The 20,382-nt window shown below is 46.5% G+C and overlaps 1 protein-coding gene across 1 annotated transcript in view; it reads left to right on the forward strand.

The window, feature by feature from the left end:
• The first annotated feature begins 15,336 nt into the window (after positions 1-15,336).
• Positions 15,337-20,382, forward strand: part of OPRD1 (opioid receptor delta 1) — an 88,374-nt gene continuing 83,328 nt past the window's right edge. The window contains exon 1 of the mRNA XM_048501947.1: positions 15,337-15,856. Within this exon, the coding sequence (XP_048357904.1) occupies positions 15,630-15,856 (227 nt within the window). The 5' untranslated portion in view covers positions 15,337-15,629. The remainder of the gene's footprint in view (positions 15,857-20,382) is intronic.

The following is a 20,382-nucleotide window of genomic DNA, read 5'->3' on the forward strand; positions in this document are numbered from 1 at the left end:
TATGATTGATTCTTTGTAATTTTGTTGTTCTGTTTTGACTCGTTGGAAGTTATTGCATGCGGGTGTAATAACAAAATACTGAGCTTCCTGAACTTTATTGCTTTTTTAAACACCAAAACATTGGAGCAGATAATTTGGCTTGAGGAAGAAAATACAATAATACTAAAGTAAAAGCTCTCTCTTTCTTGTCTCCTTGGCTCAGGATTCTGTAGGCCCACTGCAAGCAAAATGTTATCAGCAAGCAAAATGAAGCTGTTTCCTACTACTTGCTTGCTCTGAGGTCCTCTAGGAAGGCTTGTCAACTCTGGTTGAGGAAATTCCTGGCAATATGTGGGCCATCACATGTGGAATTTGGGGATAGATTTCATTGACCATAATGAGTGTAGATCACGGTGGCTGCTCTCTCTGATGCTGCCATTTCTCCCAGAGTATCTGATCTCTATAGGCTGGAAGTCAATTATAATCCTAGGAGAACTCCTTGTCCCATCAGGAAGCTGGCAAACCTGTTTCTGGGCCAACCTCTTGAAGGGGCAGTCCACACAAAAGCCACTTTGAGTAGTTCTGTGAAGAGGCAGTTAAGAGATAAACTGTATTTAAACCAGTCGCACTCCCAGTTATTTTCTTATCCAGAAGGACAACTTTTAATGAGAACGAAAGCCATGAAGCTGCTTTATACTTTCCACTTGTCTAGTTCAGGATTGTTTGCTCAGATTGACAATGGGTCTTTGGGGAGGAAGGCAGCAGGGAAAAAGATATTTTCCCAGCTTGCATCAGTGTTTGGATTTCTTGGCCCTTTCTTTCATACTAGGGTCACCCAACCTCCCAGGCATCCTGCCCAACAGCCCAGGCGTCCCGCCCAATCTCCCAGGTGGCCCACGACTTCTCAGGCGGCCCAACCTCCCAAGAGTCCAGCCCGACCTCTCAGGAGTCTCTCCCAACCTCCAAGGCATTCCGCCCAATCTCCCAGGCCAACCTCCCAGGCATCCAGCCCAAAGGCCGAGGCGTCCCTCCCAATCTCCAAGGGGTCCCGCCCAACCTCCCAGTTGGCCTGCCCAAGCTCCTACCCAGCCAGGCGGCCTGCCCAACCTCCCACCCAACCATGTGGCCTGCCCAACCAACCTCCCAGGCGTCCCTGCCCAACCTCCCAGGCGTCCCTGCCCAACCTCCCAGGCGTCCTGCCCAACCTCCCAGGCGTCCCGCCCAATCTCCCAGGGGGCCCGTGACCTCTCAGGCGGCCCAACCTCCCAAGAGTCCAACCCAACCTCTCAGGAGTCCCGCCCAATCTTCCAGACATCCTGGCCAACCTCCAAGGTGTCCGGACAAACCTCCCAGGCATCCCGCCCAACAGCCAGGCATCCCACCCAATGGCCCAGTCATCCCGCCCAACCTCCCAGGTGTCCGGACAAACCTCCCAGGCATCCTGCCCAACCTCCCAGGCATCCCGGCCAACCTGAAATCCCGCCCAACCTCCCAGGCATCCTGCCCAACCTCCCAGAAATCCCGCCCAACTGCCCAGGCATCAAACCCAATGGCCCAGTCGTCCCTCCCAACCTCCCAGGTGTCTGGACAAACCTCCCAGGCATCCCGCCCAACCTCCCAGGCATCCCGCCCAATGCCCCAATCGTCCCGCCCAACCTCCCAGGTGTCCGGACAAACCTCCCAGGCATCCCACCCAATCTCCCAGGGGGCCCGTGACCTCTCAGGCGGCCCAACCTCCCAAGAGTCCAACCCAACCTCTCAGGAGTCCCGCCCAATCTTCCAGACATCCTGGCCAACCTCCAAGGTGTCCGGACAAACCTCCCAGGCATCCCGCCCAACAGCCAGGCATCCCACCCAATGGCCCAGTCATCCCGCCCAACCTCCCAGGTGTCCGGACAAACCTCCCAGGCATCCTGCCCAACCTCCCAGGCATCCTGCCCAACCTCCCAGAAATCCCGCCCAACTGCCCAGGCATCAAACCCAATGGCCCAGTCGTCCCTCCCAACCTCCCAGGTGTCTGGACAAACCTCCCAGGCATCCCGCCCAACCTCCCAGGCATCCCGCCCAACCTCCCAGGCATCCCGCCCAACCTCCCAGAAATCCCACCCAACGGCCCAGGCATCCCGCCCAACGGCCCAGGAATCCCGCCCAATGGCCCAGTCGTCCTGCCCAACCTCCCAGGTGTCCGGACAAACCTCCCAGGCATCCCGCCCAACCTCCCAGAAATCCCGTCCAACCTCCCAGGCATCCTGCCCAATGGCCCAGTCGTCCCGCCCAACCTCCCAGGCATCCCGCCCAACCTCCCAGGCATCCCGGCCGACAGCCCAGAAATCCCGCCCAACTCCCAGGCATCCCGCCCAATGGCCCAGTCATCCTGCCCAACCTCCCAGGTGTCCGGACAAACCTCCCAGGCATCCTGCCCAACCTCCCAGGCATCCCACCCAACCGCCCAGGCATCCTGACCAACCTCCCAGAAATCTCACCCAATGGCCCAGGCATCCTGCCCAAGGGGTCCCGCCCAACCTCCCAGGCGTCCCACCCAACCTCCCAGGCGGCCTGCCCAATGGCCCAGGCGTCCCAACGGCCCAACGGCCAGGCGTCCTGCCCAAACTCCCAGGTGTCCAGACAAATCTCCAAGGCATCCCGCCCAATCTCCCAGGCATCCAGCCCAAAGGCCGAGGCATCCCTCCCAATCTCCAAGGGGTTCCACCCAACCTCCCAGGTGGCCCGCCCAAACTTCTAACCAGCCAGGCAGCCTGCCCAACCTCCCACCCAACCAGGCGGTCTGCCCAACCAACCTCCCAGGCATTCCTCCCAACCTCCCAGGTGTCTGCCAGATTCTCCCGCCCAACCAGGTGGCCTGCCCGCCCATCCTCCTAGGTGGGCTGCCCAAACTCCCAGGTGGCTTGCCCAACCTTCCAGCCATCCCACCCATCCTCCCAGGCGGCCTGCCCAATGGCCCAGGCGTCCCATCCAACCTCCCAGGCGGTACGCCCAAACTCCTGCCCAACCAGGTGGCCTGCCCAACCTCCCGCCCAACCAGGCGGCCTGCCCCCCAACCTCCCAGGCAGCCCGCCCAACTTCCCAAGCATCTGCTGAACCCTCCTGCCCAACCAGGCGGCCTGCCCACCCAACCTCCCAGGCATCCCAACCAATCTCCTAGGTGTTCTGCCCAACCTCCCAGGGGGCCCACCCTACTTCCCAGGCGGCCCATCCAATGTCCTGCCCAACCAGGTGTCCTGCCTAACCTCCCAGGCATCCCACCCATCCACACAGGCCACCCGCCCAATGTCCTGTATAACCAGGCAGCCTGCCCAACCTCCTAGGTGCTAACACAAATATTACACCCATGCGTACTCCAACTCACTAGGTGAGTAACATTTCAACATTATCTTACAATCATAAATATACAAGAAAAAACCCGCCCAACCTCCTAGGTGGCCTGCCCAACCTCTCAGGCGTCCCACAAAACATCCCAGGCATCCCGCCCAACAAGGCTTCCCACCCAACGTCCCACCTCATTGGGCGGGACACCTGGGAGGTTGGGCAGGATGCCTGGCCCATTGGGCGGGATGCCTGGGAGGTTGGGTGGGACGTCTGGGAGGTTGGGTGGGCAGGCCGCCTGGTTGGGCAGGAAGTTGGGTAGGCCGCTTGGTTGGGTGGGAGGTTGGGCGGGATGCCTGGGAGGTTGGGCAGGACTCCTGGGAGAATGGGCATGACATCTAGGGGGTTGGACCTGGGAGGTTGAGCGGGCCGCCTGACTCCAACAGGCGATCTGCATTAACCTGGGCATGTAAGGAAGGGCCATTAGAACCAAGTGCTGGCTCATCCCTTCCTGCCCTCCCTTTCACAAGGAAGAGGTGTCAGCAGACTGACCCATGACAAAGAATCTGATTGGTTGCTGTGGGACACAAGATGCTCTGGGAAGCTAGATGGACCAAACCCAGTGGGGCCTTTTTCTGCCATGCTGCGATTGCAATCCTAAGGACACTTTCCCAGGAGTAAACCTCACTGAATAAAATGGGACTTAATTCCGAGTAGACCTGATGATGCCATCCTCCTATATCACATATTTTTCAAGCTTCCCACTTACCTCTTGCCTATGCATTTATGGGGTTGCTTGTTTAATTAAACTCACACTTCATCAGTGCAGCCTTCTGTTAAAGAAATGCTTACATTGCTATGGTATGGTGGTGGTTTTGCTTACTGAATCAGCAGAGCAGTGAAGCTTTTGTAATAATGTGCTGCCAAACTTTGGGCTGTGTTCAACTTTCCAGCCAAACTTCCCCAAAGAAGCCTTTTTTGGCTTAAGACCACAAGGAAAGGAAACTGCTGCAAAAACTTCTTCCATTCTGTCACGCACAACAATTGTGATGGATGGAAGAATCCATTCTAATTTTAACTTCTGGTGCTGGAAATGTATTGTTCCTGCTCAGCAGATATAGCACAAGATATGAACATGGTGAGATTGTATTGTATGCAAAAGCTGGCTATTGAGGTTTTTCTTTTAAATCTCCTTGGAAAGTACAGGGGATTAGAACTAGAAAGATCCATAGAGATTACTTATAGTCCTGGGTGAATGGGAGACAGAGGATTATGAAAACATGGGATGCAAACCATTTGTTACGTATATCTTAAGGCTTTCGGTCTCAGCACAGAGCATAGAACAAAATGTAATCTACCAAAGTTCTGCATTCTATCTACTGTATTAATTGAATATGGCTTAGAAAGCCATCTTTTTAATGCAGCTTTATGAAAGGCTACAGTATAATAGGTATAGACTAGGTTGTTGGAAACCTGGAGTTTGCTGAAGGACCTTAGACAAGACATACTCAAGGTGATTGTGAGGCTGAAATGGGAAGGGAGTACCCTGAACTCCATGGGGAAGTTTTGAACCCTGCCATCTCCAGTGAGAGTCTTTCAAGTAGCATCATAGAATCGTACAGTTGGGAGGGACTTCCAGAGCCATCTAGTCCAACCTCCAGCGCAATGCAGGAAATTCACAACTACCTGCCTCCCACACCCCCTGGGACCTTTCTTTGCTCCATGCCCAGGAGATGACAAAAACACTTTCAGGATCCTTGGCCAATCTGGCCTGGAAGAGAATTGCTTCCTGACCCCAAAGTGGCTGGCATCTTCAGAAGTATATAATAGAGGGAAGTCTGTTACACACTGTGTTCAGACTTCCCTCTGTGATACACCTCTGAAGATGCCAGCCACAGATGCAGGCGAAACGTTAGGAACAAGATCCACCAGACCACGGCCACACAGCCCAGAAAACCCACAACAACCAGGCCTTCGACAATACATCAATTAGTAAGTGTTTGGGTGGAACTTGCTATGCAAAGGTGTGGCTGACTGCACTGTAATGCAGGTGGGGTTTTTCAGTCCAGGGAGTGATTCACATTTGCATTTCCTGCAGCAGCAACAGCCTTAGTGAATGCAAACCCTGTGTCTGGGTGGAGTCCATTGTCCATTAACTCAGCATGCCCTTGGCTTTGGATGCCGGTGTTTTTAAGTACTGGTAGCCAAGTTCTGTTAATTCTCAGAGTCTCTTCCTTCTTGTTGAAGTTTTCTTTGTACTTGTGGATTTCAATGGCCTTCCTGTGTAGTCTGACATAGTAACCTTCCAAGTTGTCCAGAAAACAAAATCTACCAGACCTCGGTCACACAGCCTGGAAAACCCACAACAACCAAGAGAAGAAGAGTTTGGTAATTATACCCTGCTTTTCTCAATGGCCAGGAGTCAGTCAGTCTGTCTTTCTGCCTGTCTGTCTCTCTGCAGCACAAAGCAGTTTTTAATGTTCTATCAATGTTATGAGCACTAAGGATTTTCACACATGGCCCCTTTCCTGCACATAGCTCCAGTTCAGCAACAGTCTCTCCCCCGCCCCCCAATTACACTTAACACTGAAGTGACCTCATTGCAATTGCTTTCTTAGTTTTTCCCCAGCACACTGTAGAATGGGCTGCCCTTGTTTTCATTTGATGAGTGGATCTTCACATGCTCTTTTGTCACTCAATTTCACAATGGGTTGCAGTAGGAAAAGTACAGCTACATTTTCAGAGAATCTGCTACATTTGGAATGATTGTGTTGTATCAACCAAGAAGGTTCAGTTGTCATCTGCAATACTTTTGCAGTTTCATCTGGTTCAGCTTCATAGGAGAGTCTTGAAGACAAAATGTCCCCGTTGTCTTCTCAACCACCAGAAGTCTCAAGGTGACTACAAACTCCTTCCCATCCTCTCCCTACAGTGGACACCTTGTTAGGTAGGTGGGGCTGAGTGAGTTCTGAGAGAACTGTGGCTAGCCCAAGGTCACCCAGCAGGCTTCATGTGGAGGAGTGGGGGAACCAACCTAGTTCACCAGATTAGAGTCTGCCACTCATGCGGAGAAGTGGGAAATCAAACACGATTCTCCAGATTAGTGTCCACCACTCTTAACCACTTCAGCACACTGCCTTTCCACATCTAGCTGGCTTTCTGCAGGCACTGGCCAGGGGTCTCTGGGAGAGGTGGGGGAAAAGTAGCTGTCAATTTTGTGAATCGTACTGGAGGTTGGACTAGATGACCCATGGGATCCCATCCAGCTCCATGTTTCTATGTTTTCTTACCTGAGGCCTTATTTAATGGGGCCTTCTTCTAGTGAGTGTTCTCAGGATTGCTCTTATAAATAGTAATACAATTCTGTCCATATTGCCTGAACCAAGTAAAAACTCTAAATTACACAATCTTCTTCTGTCCTAATCACTCAAACATCAGATACTTACTGCCACAACTCACATACCATAAAGCACTAAACTGTCCAGTTGACTCGTGAATGAACTTGCTTCTCAACAGCAAAAAACAGGAGACACGGGAAAAGACTGCTCAATTTCTCCTGCAAGTGATTGCTGTTCGGAATCAAGGGAAACAGAATGGAATATGACCTGTTTAATATTTACTAACTGCAACACTTTTTAAAATTCTGTATGCCTAATAAAGGTTATTGACTTGACTTGACTAAATAATAATACTCAAATAGACAAATAAACATAAAGATTTGCAAAGAAGAGACCCGTCAATGGCTCTAGCCCTAGTGACTTATGAGAACAGTCATATTAAGAAGCAAGAAGCCTCTGAATCCCTGTGCTAGGAGGCAACATCAGCTCTTTGTTGAGGTACTGGCCTGAGGGCCCTGTTAGCTAGACATCCAAGGCAACTGGTTAAGAACATAAGAACAAGCCAGCTGGATCAGACGAGAGTCCATCTAGTCCAGCACTCTGCTACTCGCAGTGGCCCACCAGGTCCCTTTGGGAGCTCACTTGCAGGATGTGAAAGCAATGGCCTTTTGTTGCTGCTGCTCCCGAGCACCTGATCTGCTAAGACATTTGCAATCTCAGATCACGGAGGATCAAGATTGGTAGCCATAGATCGACTTCTCCTCCATAAATCTGTCCAAGCCCTTTTTAAAGCTATCCAGGTGAGTGGCCATCCCCACCTCCTGTGGCAGCATATTCCAAACACCAATCACACGTTGTGTGAAGAAGTGTTTCCTTTTATTAGTCCTAATTCTTCCCCCCAGCATTTTCAATGTCTGTCCCCTGGTTCTAGTATTGTGAGAAAGAGAGAACAATTTCTCTCTGTCAACATTTTCTACCCCATGCATAATTTTATAGACTTCAATCATATCCCCCCTCAGACGTCTCCTCTCCAAACTAAAGAGTCCCAAACGCTGCAGCCTCTCCTCATAAGGAAGGTGCTCCAATCCCTCAATCATCCTCGTTGCCCTTCTCTGCACTTTTTCTATCTCTTCGATATCCTTTTTGAGATGTGGTGACCAGAACTGAACACAGTACTCCAAGTGCGGTCGCACCACTGCTTTATATAAGGGCATGACAATCTTTGCAGTTTCATTATCAATTCCTTTTCTAATGATCCCCAGCATAGAGTTTGCCTTTTTCATGCATTGAGTTGACATTCCCATGGAACTATCAACTAAGACGCCCAAATCCCTTTCCTGGTCTGTGACTGATAGCACTGACCCCTGTAGAGTGTATGTGAAGTTTGGATTTTTTGCCCCTATGTGCATCACTTTACATTTTGCTACATTGAACTGCATTTGATATTTCTTAGCCCACTCACCTAATTTATCAAGGTCCACTTGGAGCTCTTTGCAATCCTTTGCGGTTCTCACCCCTTACATAATTTGGTATTATCCACAAACTTGCCCATCACGCTACCCACCCCTACTTCCAGGTCATTTATGAATAAGTTAAAGAGCACTGGTCCCAAAACCGATCCTTGGGGGACACCACTCCCTACATATCTCCATTGTGAGAACTTTCCATTTAGACCCACCCTTTGTTTCCTGTTTCTCAACCAGTTTTTAATCCATAGGAGGACTTCCCCTCTTATTCCTTGATTGCTGAGTTTTCTCAATAGTCTTTGGTGAGGAACTTTGTCAAAAGCCTTTTGGAAAAGCAAGTAGACAATGCCTACTGGTTCCCCCTTATCCACATGCCTGTTTACACCCTCAAAGAACTCTAGTAAGTTTGTAAAGCAGGACTTGCCTCTGCAAAAGCCATGCTGACTCTTCCTCAGCAGGTCTTGCTTTTCTACATGTTTTATAATTTTATCTTTAACAATAGATTCTACTAATTTACCAGGAACAGATGTCAAACTGACTGGCCCGTAATTCTGTCCTGGGTCCCCCCTAGATCCTTTCTTAAAGATTGGTGTGACATTGGTCATCTTCCAGTCTTCAGGGATGGAGCCTGATTTCAGGGATAAGTTGCATATTAGAGAAGGTCAGCAATTTCATGCTTGAGCTTTTTAAGGACTCTTGGGTGAATGCAATCTGGGCCAGGGGATTTGGTAGCATTTAGTTTATCAATGGCTGCCAGAACTTCTTCCTTGTCTACCACTATCTTCACTAGTTCCTGGATTCGCTTCCCAAGAAACTTGGTTCAGGTGCAGGAATTTTCCTCATTCAGCTTCTCTGCAATCTCCCTGTCATCTTTTAGCACACCTTTTGTTCCTTTGTCATCTAACATGTCTACTGCTTCCCTAGCTGGCTTCCTACTTTTGATGTACTTGAAGAACTGTTTGTTGCTTGTCTTGATGTTCACAGCCATGTGTTCCTCATAATCCTTTTTTGCCTCCCTTACAGCTAACTTGCTTCTCTTTTTCCACCATTTGTGTTCCCTCTGGTATTCCTCATCAGTCAAGTTGGACTTCCATTTTCTAAAATACATCTTTTTTCTGATAATTTCCTCAACCTCCCTTGTTAACCATGGTGGCTTTCTTTTGGACTGGGCGCTGCCTTTCCTAACCTGCGGAACACATTCCAGCTGAGCTTTTAAGACTGTGTTTTTAAACAACCTCCAAGCATCTTAGACAGTTTTGACTCTCTTGATTTTCCCTTTCAGCTTCCTGCACACTATCCCCCTGATCTTTGAGAAATTTCCCTTTCTGAAGGCGAATGTAACTACATTAGTAATTGTCACTTGTTCGCATGCAGAGATACTGAATCTGACAGCATTGTGGTCGCTGTTCCCTATCAGCTCAACAACACTGACTTCCTGCACTAGGTCCTGGATCCCACATAGAATTAGATCTAGGATCACCTCTCCCCTGGTTGGTTCCACAACCATCTGCTCTAAGCCACAGTCATTTAGCATATCCAGGAATGGTCTCTCCTTACTATGACCTGAACATGTATTTTTCCAGTTTATGTGGGGATAGTTAAAATCACCCATTACCATTATATTTTTGCTTTTGTTGGCCTCTCTAATTTCTTTTTCCATCTCAGAATCCTCAGAATCATCTGGTTGACTACTATGTGAAACATGATGCTGAACTAGATGGTCTGATTCAGCAGGGTTCTTCCTTTTGCAATCTTTTATGTAGAGTGGGATGTTCTTCTGGCTGTACTGACAAATGAATACATCTGGAAATGGCCCTTCCACCCTAGTAGAGGGAGGGGGAAGGGAGGGAGGGGTGGCATGCTAGGGAAGGGGAGGGGAGGGAGGGGTAGCATGCAAGGGAAGGGAGGGGGCCTGGCATCAGGACATGGCCCACCCACCCTACCAGAGGGAGAGGAAGGGGAGGGAGGGGTGGCATGCAAGGGAAGGAAGTGGGGGAGGGGAGGGAGGGGTGGCATGCAAGGGAAGGAAGTGGGGGAGGGGAGGGAGTGAGGGCTGGCATGCAAGGGAGGGGAGGGAGGGGGCCCAGCATATGGACATGGCCCACCCACCCTAGGGAGGGAGGGGGAGGGGTGGCATGCAAGGGGAGGGAGGGGTGGCATGCAAGGGAGGGAATATATACTCACCCTATATATTCCTATACATATATACCGTATGTATGTATGTATGTATGTATGTATGTATGTATGTATGTATGTATGTATGTATGTATGTATGTATGTATGTATGTATGTATGTATGTATGTATGTATGTATGTATTAGGCTTGTGTCCTGCTATCACTGCCAAAGCATGCTTAGAGCAGCTGCCAATACATTAATACCAGATACAATATAATATGTTCTCATGTTAAAGCATGATGGCCCCAATTCAGCTGGCGAAGTTCTGAAAGCATAGTGTTCAATCAAAGTATACTCATTTCACCAATTCTGCCATGAAAGTTGCTGGAGTTCCAGTAACGATAGTAGGAGTGGTGTGTTAGAACAGCACATCCAGTGGTGTTCCAGCATGCTGATCTTGAACACCCACTCCCCCAAGGCAATGCAGTCGATCAAATTTGTTTTTAGAGGTAAAGTAAGATCCTGGGCAAGAACAATCCTTTGTGGGGGAAATTTCCTCCCCCCCATTTGTTCTTTCACTGTCAATGCATGAATTGCTTAGAAACTGACAAGACTGACAGTGCTCACTAGAGCCCCAGGCAGTAGGTGGGCAGCCATGCAAATTTCTCCCGCACACAATCCGCTCCAGTGGAATTCCACCTCCTGACCCACAACACCCCTCTTCTGCAGGCAAGCCAAATCCCACGCAGCTCTGGCAACCTAGTTAGATGCAAGCTTACAGCTGGGCCATCCCTGGGTGAATCCACAGTTTGCTTCCAACCTGACCTACAGGACTGTCCTCTCAATGTTGATTTTGGATACAGTGTGGTTGAGCTAGGAAAGAAGGATCTTGTTTTTAACTGTGAGATCACGTCTATGTTGCATGTACAATGGGAAGCGACCTAACGGGTCGGGATGCCGCTGAAGTTTGCAAACATTCTGTTTTGTTCCCAGCCTTCCAGTTTTTGCTGTGGTTTCTCACCCCTACAGATGAAACAGCATGGGGTTTTTAGCAGACTATCTAACAAAATACAACGGAAGCAATACACTCTAATGGTTCCCCGACGTCCTCTCCATTCCCAGGCTAACCCAGTCCCCTGGTACCCTGGGGAGCTACTAAAGGGAGCTGAGATGTTTGCAGCAATTCTGGTGGTGTACTAGCAACAAAGCTTCAAGAGCATCTGTCAGGATGGGTATGGGATCCTATGAGATGGCCGTGAAGGTCACTAAGAGGCAATTCTATGCAATCTCCACTGCATCCACTACCTCTCACCAGGCACAATTGTTGAAGGCAATTTGGTCTCTTACATCCCTGCCTATGGGATCCAAAAATATTAGGAATTCAGCCATTAGCTGCGAGGCTTTTGCAAGCTTTTTTTGCAGAGAAAGTCTTGTCGCTCCACCATGACCTCTCCCCAACCTTTGATTCAGTGAGTGACTGGAAGCCCCTTGACTGTCTTCAGGTCCACTACTGGACCATTACCGCCTGCTCTCTGAGGCTGATGTTGACAAGGTGCTAGCAGCAGTGAAGCCCCTCACTTGCCCCCTTGGTGAAGGCCAGCGGTGACAAAGTACAAGGCCCTCTGTTGGAAATAATCTCTCCCTCCAGCAGGGAGTTTTCGCAGGGAGGCTGAAGGAGGCTGTGGTGCATCCACTCTTGAAGAAACCATCACCGGCTCCCTTAGATCCAGCTAACTACTGCGTGGTTTTGAACCTACTATTCCTGGGTAAGGTGGTTGAGAGAGTGGTGGCAGTGCAGCTGCAGGCATTTTGGATGATGCATCAGCCCTGGGCTCATTCCTATCCAGTTTCTGACCACAGGATGGAGACAATGCTGGTTTGCCATCACGGATGAGTTTCATCTCCAGTTTGACTGCTGGTGCTTTTAGATCTCACCGCAGCATTTGACATGGTCAGTCACAACCTTTCGTCCCACCACCTCAGTGCTGCTGGAGTGTGGGGGGCAGCCTTAAAATGGCTGGCCTCATTTCTCCAGAAGCAAAGACAGTGGGTAGCAGTAGGGGAGAGGACATCCTGTTGACACCCTCTTGTCTCTTGAGGTGCCACAGGGAGCAATCCTTTCCTTGCTATTATTTAACAGCTATACGCGACCCCTGGCACCACTGGTGTAGAGCTTTGGACTGGGTTGTCATCAATATGCAGATGACACCCAACTTTTTATGTTGATGGAGGCCAACCAACCATTGCCCCTGATGTTTTGGCTTGGTGCTTGGAGGCCATGGCTGGATTGTTTGCCCAGAGCGGGTTGAAATTAAATCCAGCAAATACGGAGGTCCTGTGGCTGGGTCGGGGTGCATCAGAGCAGGGGTACCAGCTGCCAACCTTGGGTGGTGAGGCTTTAACATCTGCCTCTCCCACTGAAAGCCTAGGTGTGGCGTGGAGTCCTTCCAATTTATGGAAGTCCAGGTCACACATACAGCAAAACTGGGTTGTTTCTTCTTCTTCTTCTTCTTCTTCTTCTTCTTCTTCTTCTTCTTCTTCTTCTTCTTCTTCTTCTTCTTCTTCTTCTTCTTCTTCTTCTTCTTCTTCTTCTTCTTCTTCTTCTTCTTCTTCTTCTTCTTCTTCTTCTTCTTCTTCTTCTTCTTCTTCTTCTTCTTCTTCTTCTTCTTCTTCTTCTTCTTCTTCTTCTTCTTCTTCTTCTTCTTCTTCTTCTTCTTCTTCAGCCTAAGCATTTGACTCCTTATCTGTCCCATGCCAATCTTGCCACAGTGATCCATGCGATGGTCACTTACACGGTAGATTACTGTAACTCACTGTACGCTGGCCTGCCCTTGGTACAAACTGCAACTGATACAGAATGCAGGGTATTCACCAGAACACCAGTGAGGGAACACGTAAGACCTGTTCTTTACTGACTGCCCTGGTTGCCTAATGAATTCCAGATCATTTTCAAGGTTTTGGTATTGGCCTTTAAGGCTGTGAACAGTCTGAGACATTGTAACTGAAGGACCACATCTCCCCATACTGCCCATGAAGGACCCTTTGGTCCTCTGGGAGTCATCTCCTGGTAATACCTGGCTCCAACAATATATGGCTGGCTCCAACCACAATCAGGACCTTTATGGTCTTGGCTTCTACTTGGTGGAACGCACTGCCCGCAGATATCAGAGCTCTGCAGGAGCTCAACAGCTTCTGCAGAGCTTGTAAAATCGAGTTATTTTTTCGGGCATACAATTGAAGCTGGTCTTGTTATAAAATCTGTTGGCTCTGGCACTGTACATCTCTTCCTATCTGCCCAATAAAGTATAGGACTAGGCAGAATGTGGTTTTGTTTGGGCAAATATGAATTATTTAAATCACCGTTAGTGTTTTAGTCATTGTAGCTGGGATTGCTTTTATTGTATTGTGTGTGTTTTAATTATATATGTATTTTAACCATATATGTTAGCTGGTCTGAGCATGGCTCTGGCCTGAGAGGCTGGGATATAAAATAAAACAAACCCCAGAGAAGCAGGTGTGTGTGTGTTTATGTGTGTGTGTGTGAGAGAGAGAAACAGAGATCATTTCTGATCCAGCTAATTGGAGCCCCTTGTGGCAAAGTATTGCACAGGTCTATTTTGTGTTACAGGGTTTAAGCAACCAAATCTCTTGCTGGATGGTAAGATGGGGGAGGGGGGATACCTCTGCGTATGTGTGCACAAGAAAACACTACTGCCACAGCACACAGAACCAAGTAAACTCATTATGTAATTGTTTTTTAATGTGTAGTTAGTCATTCTGAGGAATTTGCTTTCTGCATGAGGAGCACAATATAAATTAGAAGCAAACAATTGAATACTATTGTGCTGAATTCTGAGTTGCAATTCTCTGCACAGCACCAGTCTTCTTCTGTGATAATCCCACCCCACCCCCCACCCCCAATACATGTCTCTTCATCTTCTAGCATATTTGGCAGACTTAAAATGATTGTCGCACTGCAAACTCTAATAGCATGGGAAGGAAGAATCAAGCACACCCTTCGCTCTTGGCACCTAGTTATTTTTCATGTTCAGTATTAAAGTCGGTCCAATAAGCACAGGTCCCTCAGACTCACTTTATATGAAGTGCCTTTAGTTATATAACTTGTTAGGAATGGAAAAATAGAACCCATTCTAAACAAGATCTAAGGGGGACAATAAAGAGAGGAAAGCTGAAGGAAGGAAAGTACAATTTATACAATGTTAAATGGAAGGGGATAGTTTATGGATAAAAATGGCATTAAAATTACACATAACACTCTACTGGTGTTTGTCAAATGATGGTCAGAGGGTTGAGATGATTTAAAATGCCTTTCATTATCTGAATGTATTTGTGCCCAATTGTAATCTGTGAAATATTTCTTGCTGGACTATTTGCTGGAGCAATTGTTTTAAAAAACATTTTTGAAATGTTTTATTTGATTAATAACCAGGATTTTAAATGTGTTCTATTCCCAAGAATGTGGTTTAAAATGCTAATTGATCTGCACATGTCTTGTATTTCTCTGGCCAGCATAAAGTTTTACTGTGTTTCTGAAAGATGCCCAGGCTTGGGTTTTGGTGAGCCTCCAGAGGAAAATAATTCTAAAGCTGACTTAAGACACTGATTAGTACTCAGCCCCACTGCTTCTGGGGGAACAGCTATCTTTGGTGGCATTACCTTGTAATGGTCATATCTTCCATCTACAGGTAACCATTAAAAAGAAGCCTGCTGTGAATGTTTAATAATTCTCTCACTGAGACCCTTTTCTTCCCCCTCTGCATCCTGTTAACTGGTTCCAAATACAGATAACTATCTTTAATAGATATCTGCATTATTGGAGACCAGCCATGCTAATTTCCCTTGGAATTCATTAGCTAAGGAGAAAATGTTCTGAAGACAGCAGAGAGAGTAATATGCAGAATTATTTTCCCTCCCCACCAATCCTTAAGGATTTTGATTGACAGCACCCCCCTTTAAATCAGCAATCACTATGTCATTTCTAGCATCCGAGGGAAATGACAGATCCCCCCCCTTAAAATAAAAAAATCACAACCATAAAGAGTGCTTCCAATTCAGTTTCCCACGCTCAAATGCTCATCAGCAGAGGAAGGAAGCAGTGCAGCGTTGGCTTTGTATGAGTCCACTGAAGGCAGGTTAGAATAGATGCCAGATCTTACCGGCTAACAGCTGCCGCTCAGAGCACCAGTCTTCGGGCTGATAGCCAGTTCCCCCTTTCCCAAGTTTTGATTTGGATGCACTTTGCAAGGGAGAGCGATCAGATTGCGAAGGGAACGCTCCTCATTCAGCACCATCTACGGGGAACAGCTCCTTGTAAGCATCTGTACTGCGAACCATTTGCTCAGTCCCTCTGATCAAAGGGTAGCATCTAGAAGCTCCAGATCGCAATGGAGCTGTCCACCTTCCCCAGTGCTGAAGCCTACCCTGCCTACTTCTTCAACAGCACCTTGCAAGATTTCAGCTCGAGTTCTCTCACTATGTCCAATGATACAAGACCGTATGCGGTGAAGAAGACCAGTTCGATCATCATAGCTATTGCTATCACAGCCCTGTATTCGGTGGTTTGCGTGGTGGGGCTGTTGGGGAATATCCTGGTAATGTATGGCATTGTGAGGTAAGGGCAAAGCTGCGGGTGAGAAGCCCCATTTTCTTCCTGGACTAAAAGGTCTGTGCATGTCTCCCTTGCAACATTTTGTCTCCCTTTCATCAGTGGGGAAATGCTGTGGGGTTATGCTGACTGCGGGTGGGAAAGTTAATAGAACTGAAGTGTAGCACTAACTTGGATATTAAAGTGTGTTGTTATAACACTCTTACAGATTGTGTGTGTTTATGAGAGAGAGAGATCACAGTGCTGTCAACAGAATTCTTTGTAACACAAACATTAATCGAAGTAGGAAAGACACAAAGGGGGGAGAGAGATGGATGAAGTTTGTGCATGTGAGTGTGTACGAATCAAATATGCACTGAAAGACAGATAATTTTGCATTAGGAGGGAAATTTTTGTAGTATATGTATTTCTGTATACTCTGAGTACTAGAAGTTTGCATAGCAACAGATGTGGGGGATTTTGTTTATGCTCCTGTAGTGTGTGCAATGATAGGTTAAAAAAATAGGACATTGTGAATTAATTGTAGGAGCAGGGACCACTAGTGGCACATCGTTGTGTAAGATGGTGGTTCTATGTGCGAGATTGTTGTTCTAATGTGTGCCAAAATTGTGCAGAGATGAGATGTTGTGTGTGCTATTGGGTGGGTGTGGTATCTTCATAAAGAAGACCTATTTTCTACTAATGTATAGTCTATACTATACTAATAGTCTATACTATTGATGCATTGGGAATAATAGATGTATTGTTCTCTGTGTTTGTGATGATGAAAAAACAGGATGGTGTTAACCAGGCAAGGTTGCCATATGTCCTTGCATTTGGTGTGTTTGACAGTGTGTTGGTTTTAACTATGTATACATGTGAGTGAGGGTCTGTGTGGAAAGTAAAAGAGCACTGAATATGCATGCTTATGTCAGCTGTGAAGCAAAAACCATATGTTGAGGACAGGAAACCCCTTGAAGCCATTCCTAGAACTCAGAAGAACATACAGTGGTGACATTTGAGAATGCCCAGTCCTATACCTCTGTGTTCTACACATGCTGTGTTCCTTTAGCTCTTGGATTTGGTTGATAATCAAGTTGTACTGATTATAAGAAGACATGTCCAACAACTGTATAGATGTGGAAAAGTGATAAATGCTCTTTATCAGAAACACCCTGAAATAAATGATGAAATTCTAGCCTTGGGAAGTCAACGGCATGATCTCTTATGCAATGCCATTGCTCATCATCTAATCTTATGCTTGGATTTGCTTTAGGATTGTATTTTGAAGCCTTTTCTACATGAGCTTCACATGAGACTAGCTGAAGTCATAGTAAAAGCCAGTTATTCAGGTGTTAATATTTCTTGATAATCAAGAGTCCTCAGGGGATCTTTTTTACTCTGCACATTTTACAACGCATGCTGAGGGTAGAGAATCTGTGTAGACCCCCCCCCCCCACACACACACCCACGTACACACACATGTTAGTGGAGACTGTGAGTCACCATTCACACTTTATCTGGGGGAAAGAGGATGTGAAAAGCATTGTAGCATATTTTTTCCCTTTGCTCTTTCTGAGTCATGTTTAGTGTAGAATATCCAAGATTGTGGGCAGAAGAAACAACCTGTGTTCATGCAGTGAACTCCAAGAATTCACCCTTAGAGCCACATCATGCCTGTGTGTTAAACAGAGCAGAAGCTCCAGTGAGATTGCTGTTAACTAACCCAATTTCCTCGTAGCCAAGCAAGTTACAATATTGAAGGTGAGCAAGTTCTGTGATTTGAAATAATAAAGTTCCCTTTGTGGCATAAAATGCCGCATGGCATAAATCCATGTCTAGGAGAATTCACACACACACAAAAATCTGAAACGAAAAGTGCCCCACAATGCTAATGAGGGGTGATTTAAAAAGAGATGTTAGAACTCCAAAGTTGTTCAGTACGAAAGGAGACCTTAAGATGAGCAGGGGTCTTTAAGGAATGTAAAAGCCCTTTCTTCGTCAAAGATATGAAGGTCCAGAAAAAAATGGGGAAAATGGGGAGGAGGATCCCTTGGTTTTTGCCAAGGCCCCTTTTCCCAATTTTGCAAGTGGCAAAATTGTAAAATTGGGAAAGGACTTTAAAAAACTCCTATGAAACGTTTTCCCTTGTAGAATGAGTGAAATTATTTTAAAGCCAAATTGGCCATATACAACTGTTAAATTCAAGATGTACTTCTGCACCTTGAAGATTATCTAATCTCAGTAACAAAATAGGTAACTAGTAGATTATTGCCCTACCTGGCTCAACAATAAAAAAGAGGTAGGGTAGGAAGTGCACCAAAGCCTCAGAGGAAAACTCTGAAAATCTCATTGAGATCTAAGCTCTAGGTAACCAGTAGTCACAGAACAAAAATGGCATCTAGCTTGAGCTAAGGTACATGTGTTAAGGTAGTATAGGATACATCTGCTTGCAGTGAAATCCTGAGTGTATTTATAATTTTGCTTGTAGAAAACTAAGGAATTTATCTGGTTGTTGTGGGTTTTCCGGGCTGTGTGGCTGTGGTCTGGTAGATCTTGTTCCTAACATTTTGCCTGCATCTGTGGCTGGCATCTTCACTGGACACCCTCACTGGACACAGTGTGTAACAGACTTCCCTCTGTGACACACCTCTGAAGATGCCAGCCACAGATGCAGGTGAAATGTTAGGAACAAGATCTACCAGACCATGGCCACACAGCCCAGAAAACCCACAACAACCAGTTGAATCTGGCCGTGAAAGCCTTCAACAATACATAAGGAATTTATGTTTAAATTCTATAAAGATGTTAAATATTGCTATTTTACGGGCTAAGTAAGTTACAGGTGGTGCCTTTTATATTGTTTAAGCAGTAAAATCAGTTTAGTTTGATAGGGTACACCCTATTATAATGTATGGGTGTGAAAGCTGGAAAATGAAGAAAGCTGACAGGAAGAAGACAGATTTCTTTGAAATGTGGTATTGGAGGAGAGGGTTATGGATGCCATAGACTGCCAAAAAAAGAAGAAATAAGGGGGTTCTAGATCAAATCAAGCCTGAAATGTTTCTAGAACAGTGATGGTGGATCTTTTGGGCTCAGAATGTCAAAAATTTGGAAAATGCCTAACTTGACTCTGCTGGCATGAAACAAATGAAAGAGAAACAATTATTTGCATATTCATTTACTTGAGAAAAAAACAGAACCCACCATGTGTCCTGCCATATATTATATAAAGAAAAATCAAATAATTACAAAAATGACCCAGAGTCAAACAGGGATAATAGTTGTTGTTGGGTGCTGGTGAATTCTGGCAGGTCATCCAAAAATGTGTAGCATGCCACCTTTGACACAAGTGTCATAGGTTTGCCAGCACTGCCCTAAAAGCTAGAGTGACTAAACAGAGGCTGTCATACCTTGGCCACATAAGAGTCACCGGAAAAGGCAATAATACTGTGCATATTTGCTCAGAATGTAAGAGTCCAGGTGGATCAGACTAATTGTCCATCTAGCTCAGCCCCATGTTTCACATAGGAACCAACCAAGTGGCTTACATGCAGGGGACAGAGGGCAGAACCTCCCTGTTTTTGTCACCCCAGCACTGGTATTCAGAAGATTCATGCTTTTGAACATGGGCTCTCCATGCCTCTGAACATTTAGCCATCCTAGCTAATAACCATGAAAGAACCTGTCCTCCACAAATTCACTTAATCCCCTTTTAAATCAACTAAATCAGTTACCATGACTACATCCCATCATCAAAAGCCCATCATTCTTTTATTGAAACACTTCCTTTTGTCTATCCTGCATTTTCTGACCGTCTGTGTAAGTCCCAGGGTGTTTAACAGGTTTCATTTCAAAGTAAGTGTGCGCAGAATTGCAACGTGACGAGGCAAGAAAGCTCTTTAGCACAACATTTCCCTCGTGAGGTTGATGTGCAAATTCCTCTCCCTCATCCCTTTCTAATGAACCTGGCCTCAGGGAGTACATTCAGTATACATCTGTTCTTGTGTAACATTATGACAGTTTTAATGCTGTTGTATTACTTATGCCAGTTAGATCATATTAAGCCATGAAGAACTTTATTCAACAGGGGTGGAGGGAGTTTCCAGTTTCTGCAAGTAGATTTGGAATATATCACAATTTAGAGGTACTGTATATACTCATGTATAAGTCGACCCGCATATACCGTATATACTCATGTATAAGTCGAATTTTTCAGCACATTTTTAATGCTGAAAAAGCTCCCCTCGACTTATATGTGGATCATTAATTTTTTTTGTGTTTTTACTTTGCCGGCCAGCAGGGGGCGCAGTTTTTATGCTAGAGGCACCAAAATTTCAGGGTACCCTCAGAAGACTCTCCTGATGATACCAGCCAATGGGGCTACCCTTTTGAGGGTCAATAACTTTGGACCCTCTGAACCAAACTTCACCAAACCTGGCTGGTCTCATCAGGTGCCTCGACTTATATGCGGTGCCTCGACTTATATGCGGGTCGACTTATACACGAGTATATACGGTAAGTTGAGGCACCTAATTTTACCACAAAAAACT

This window comes from Sphaerodactylus townsendi, linkage group LG06, assembly GCF_021028975.2.
Source record: "Sphaerodactylus townsendi isolate TG3544 linkage group LG06, MPM_Stown_v2.3, whole genome shotgun sequence".
Taxonomy (NCBI): Eukaryota; Metazoa; Chordata; class Lepidosauria; order Squamata; family Sphaerodactylidae; genus Sphaerodactylus; species Sphaerodactylus townsendi.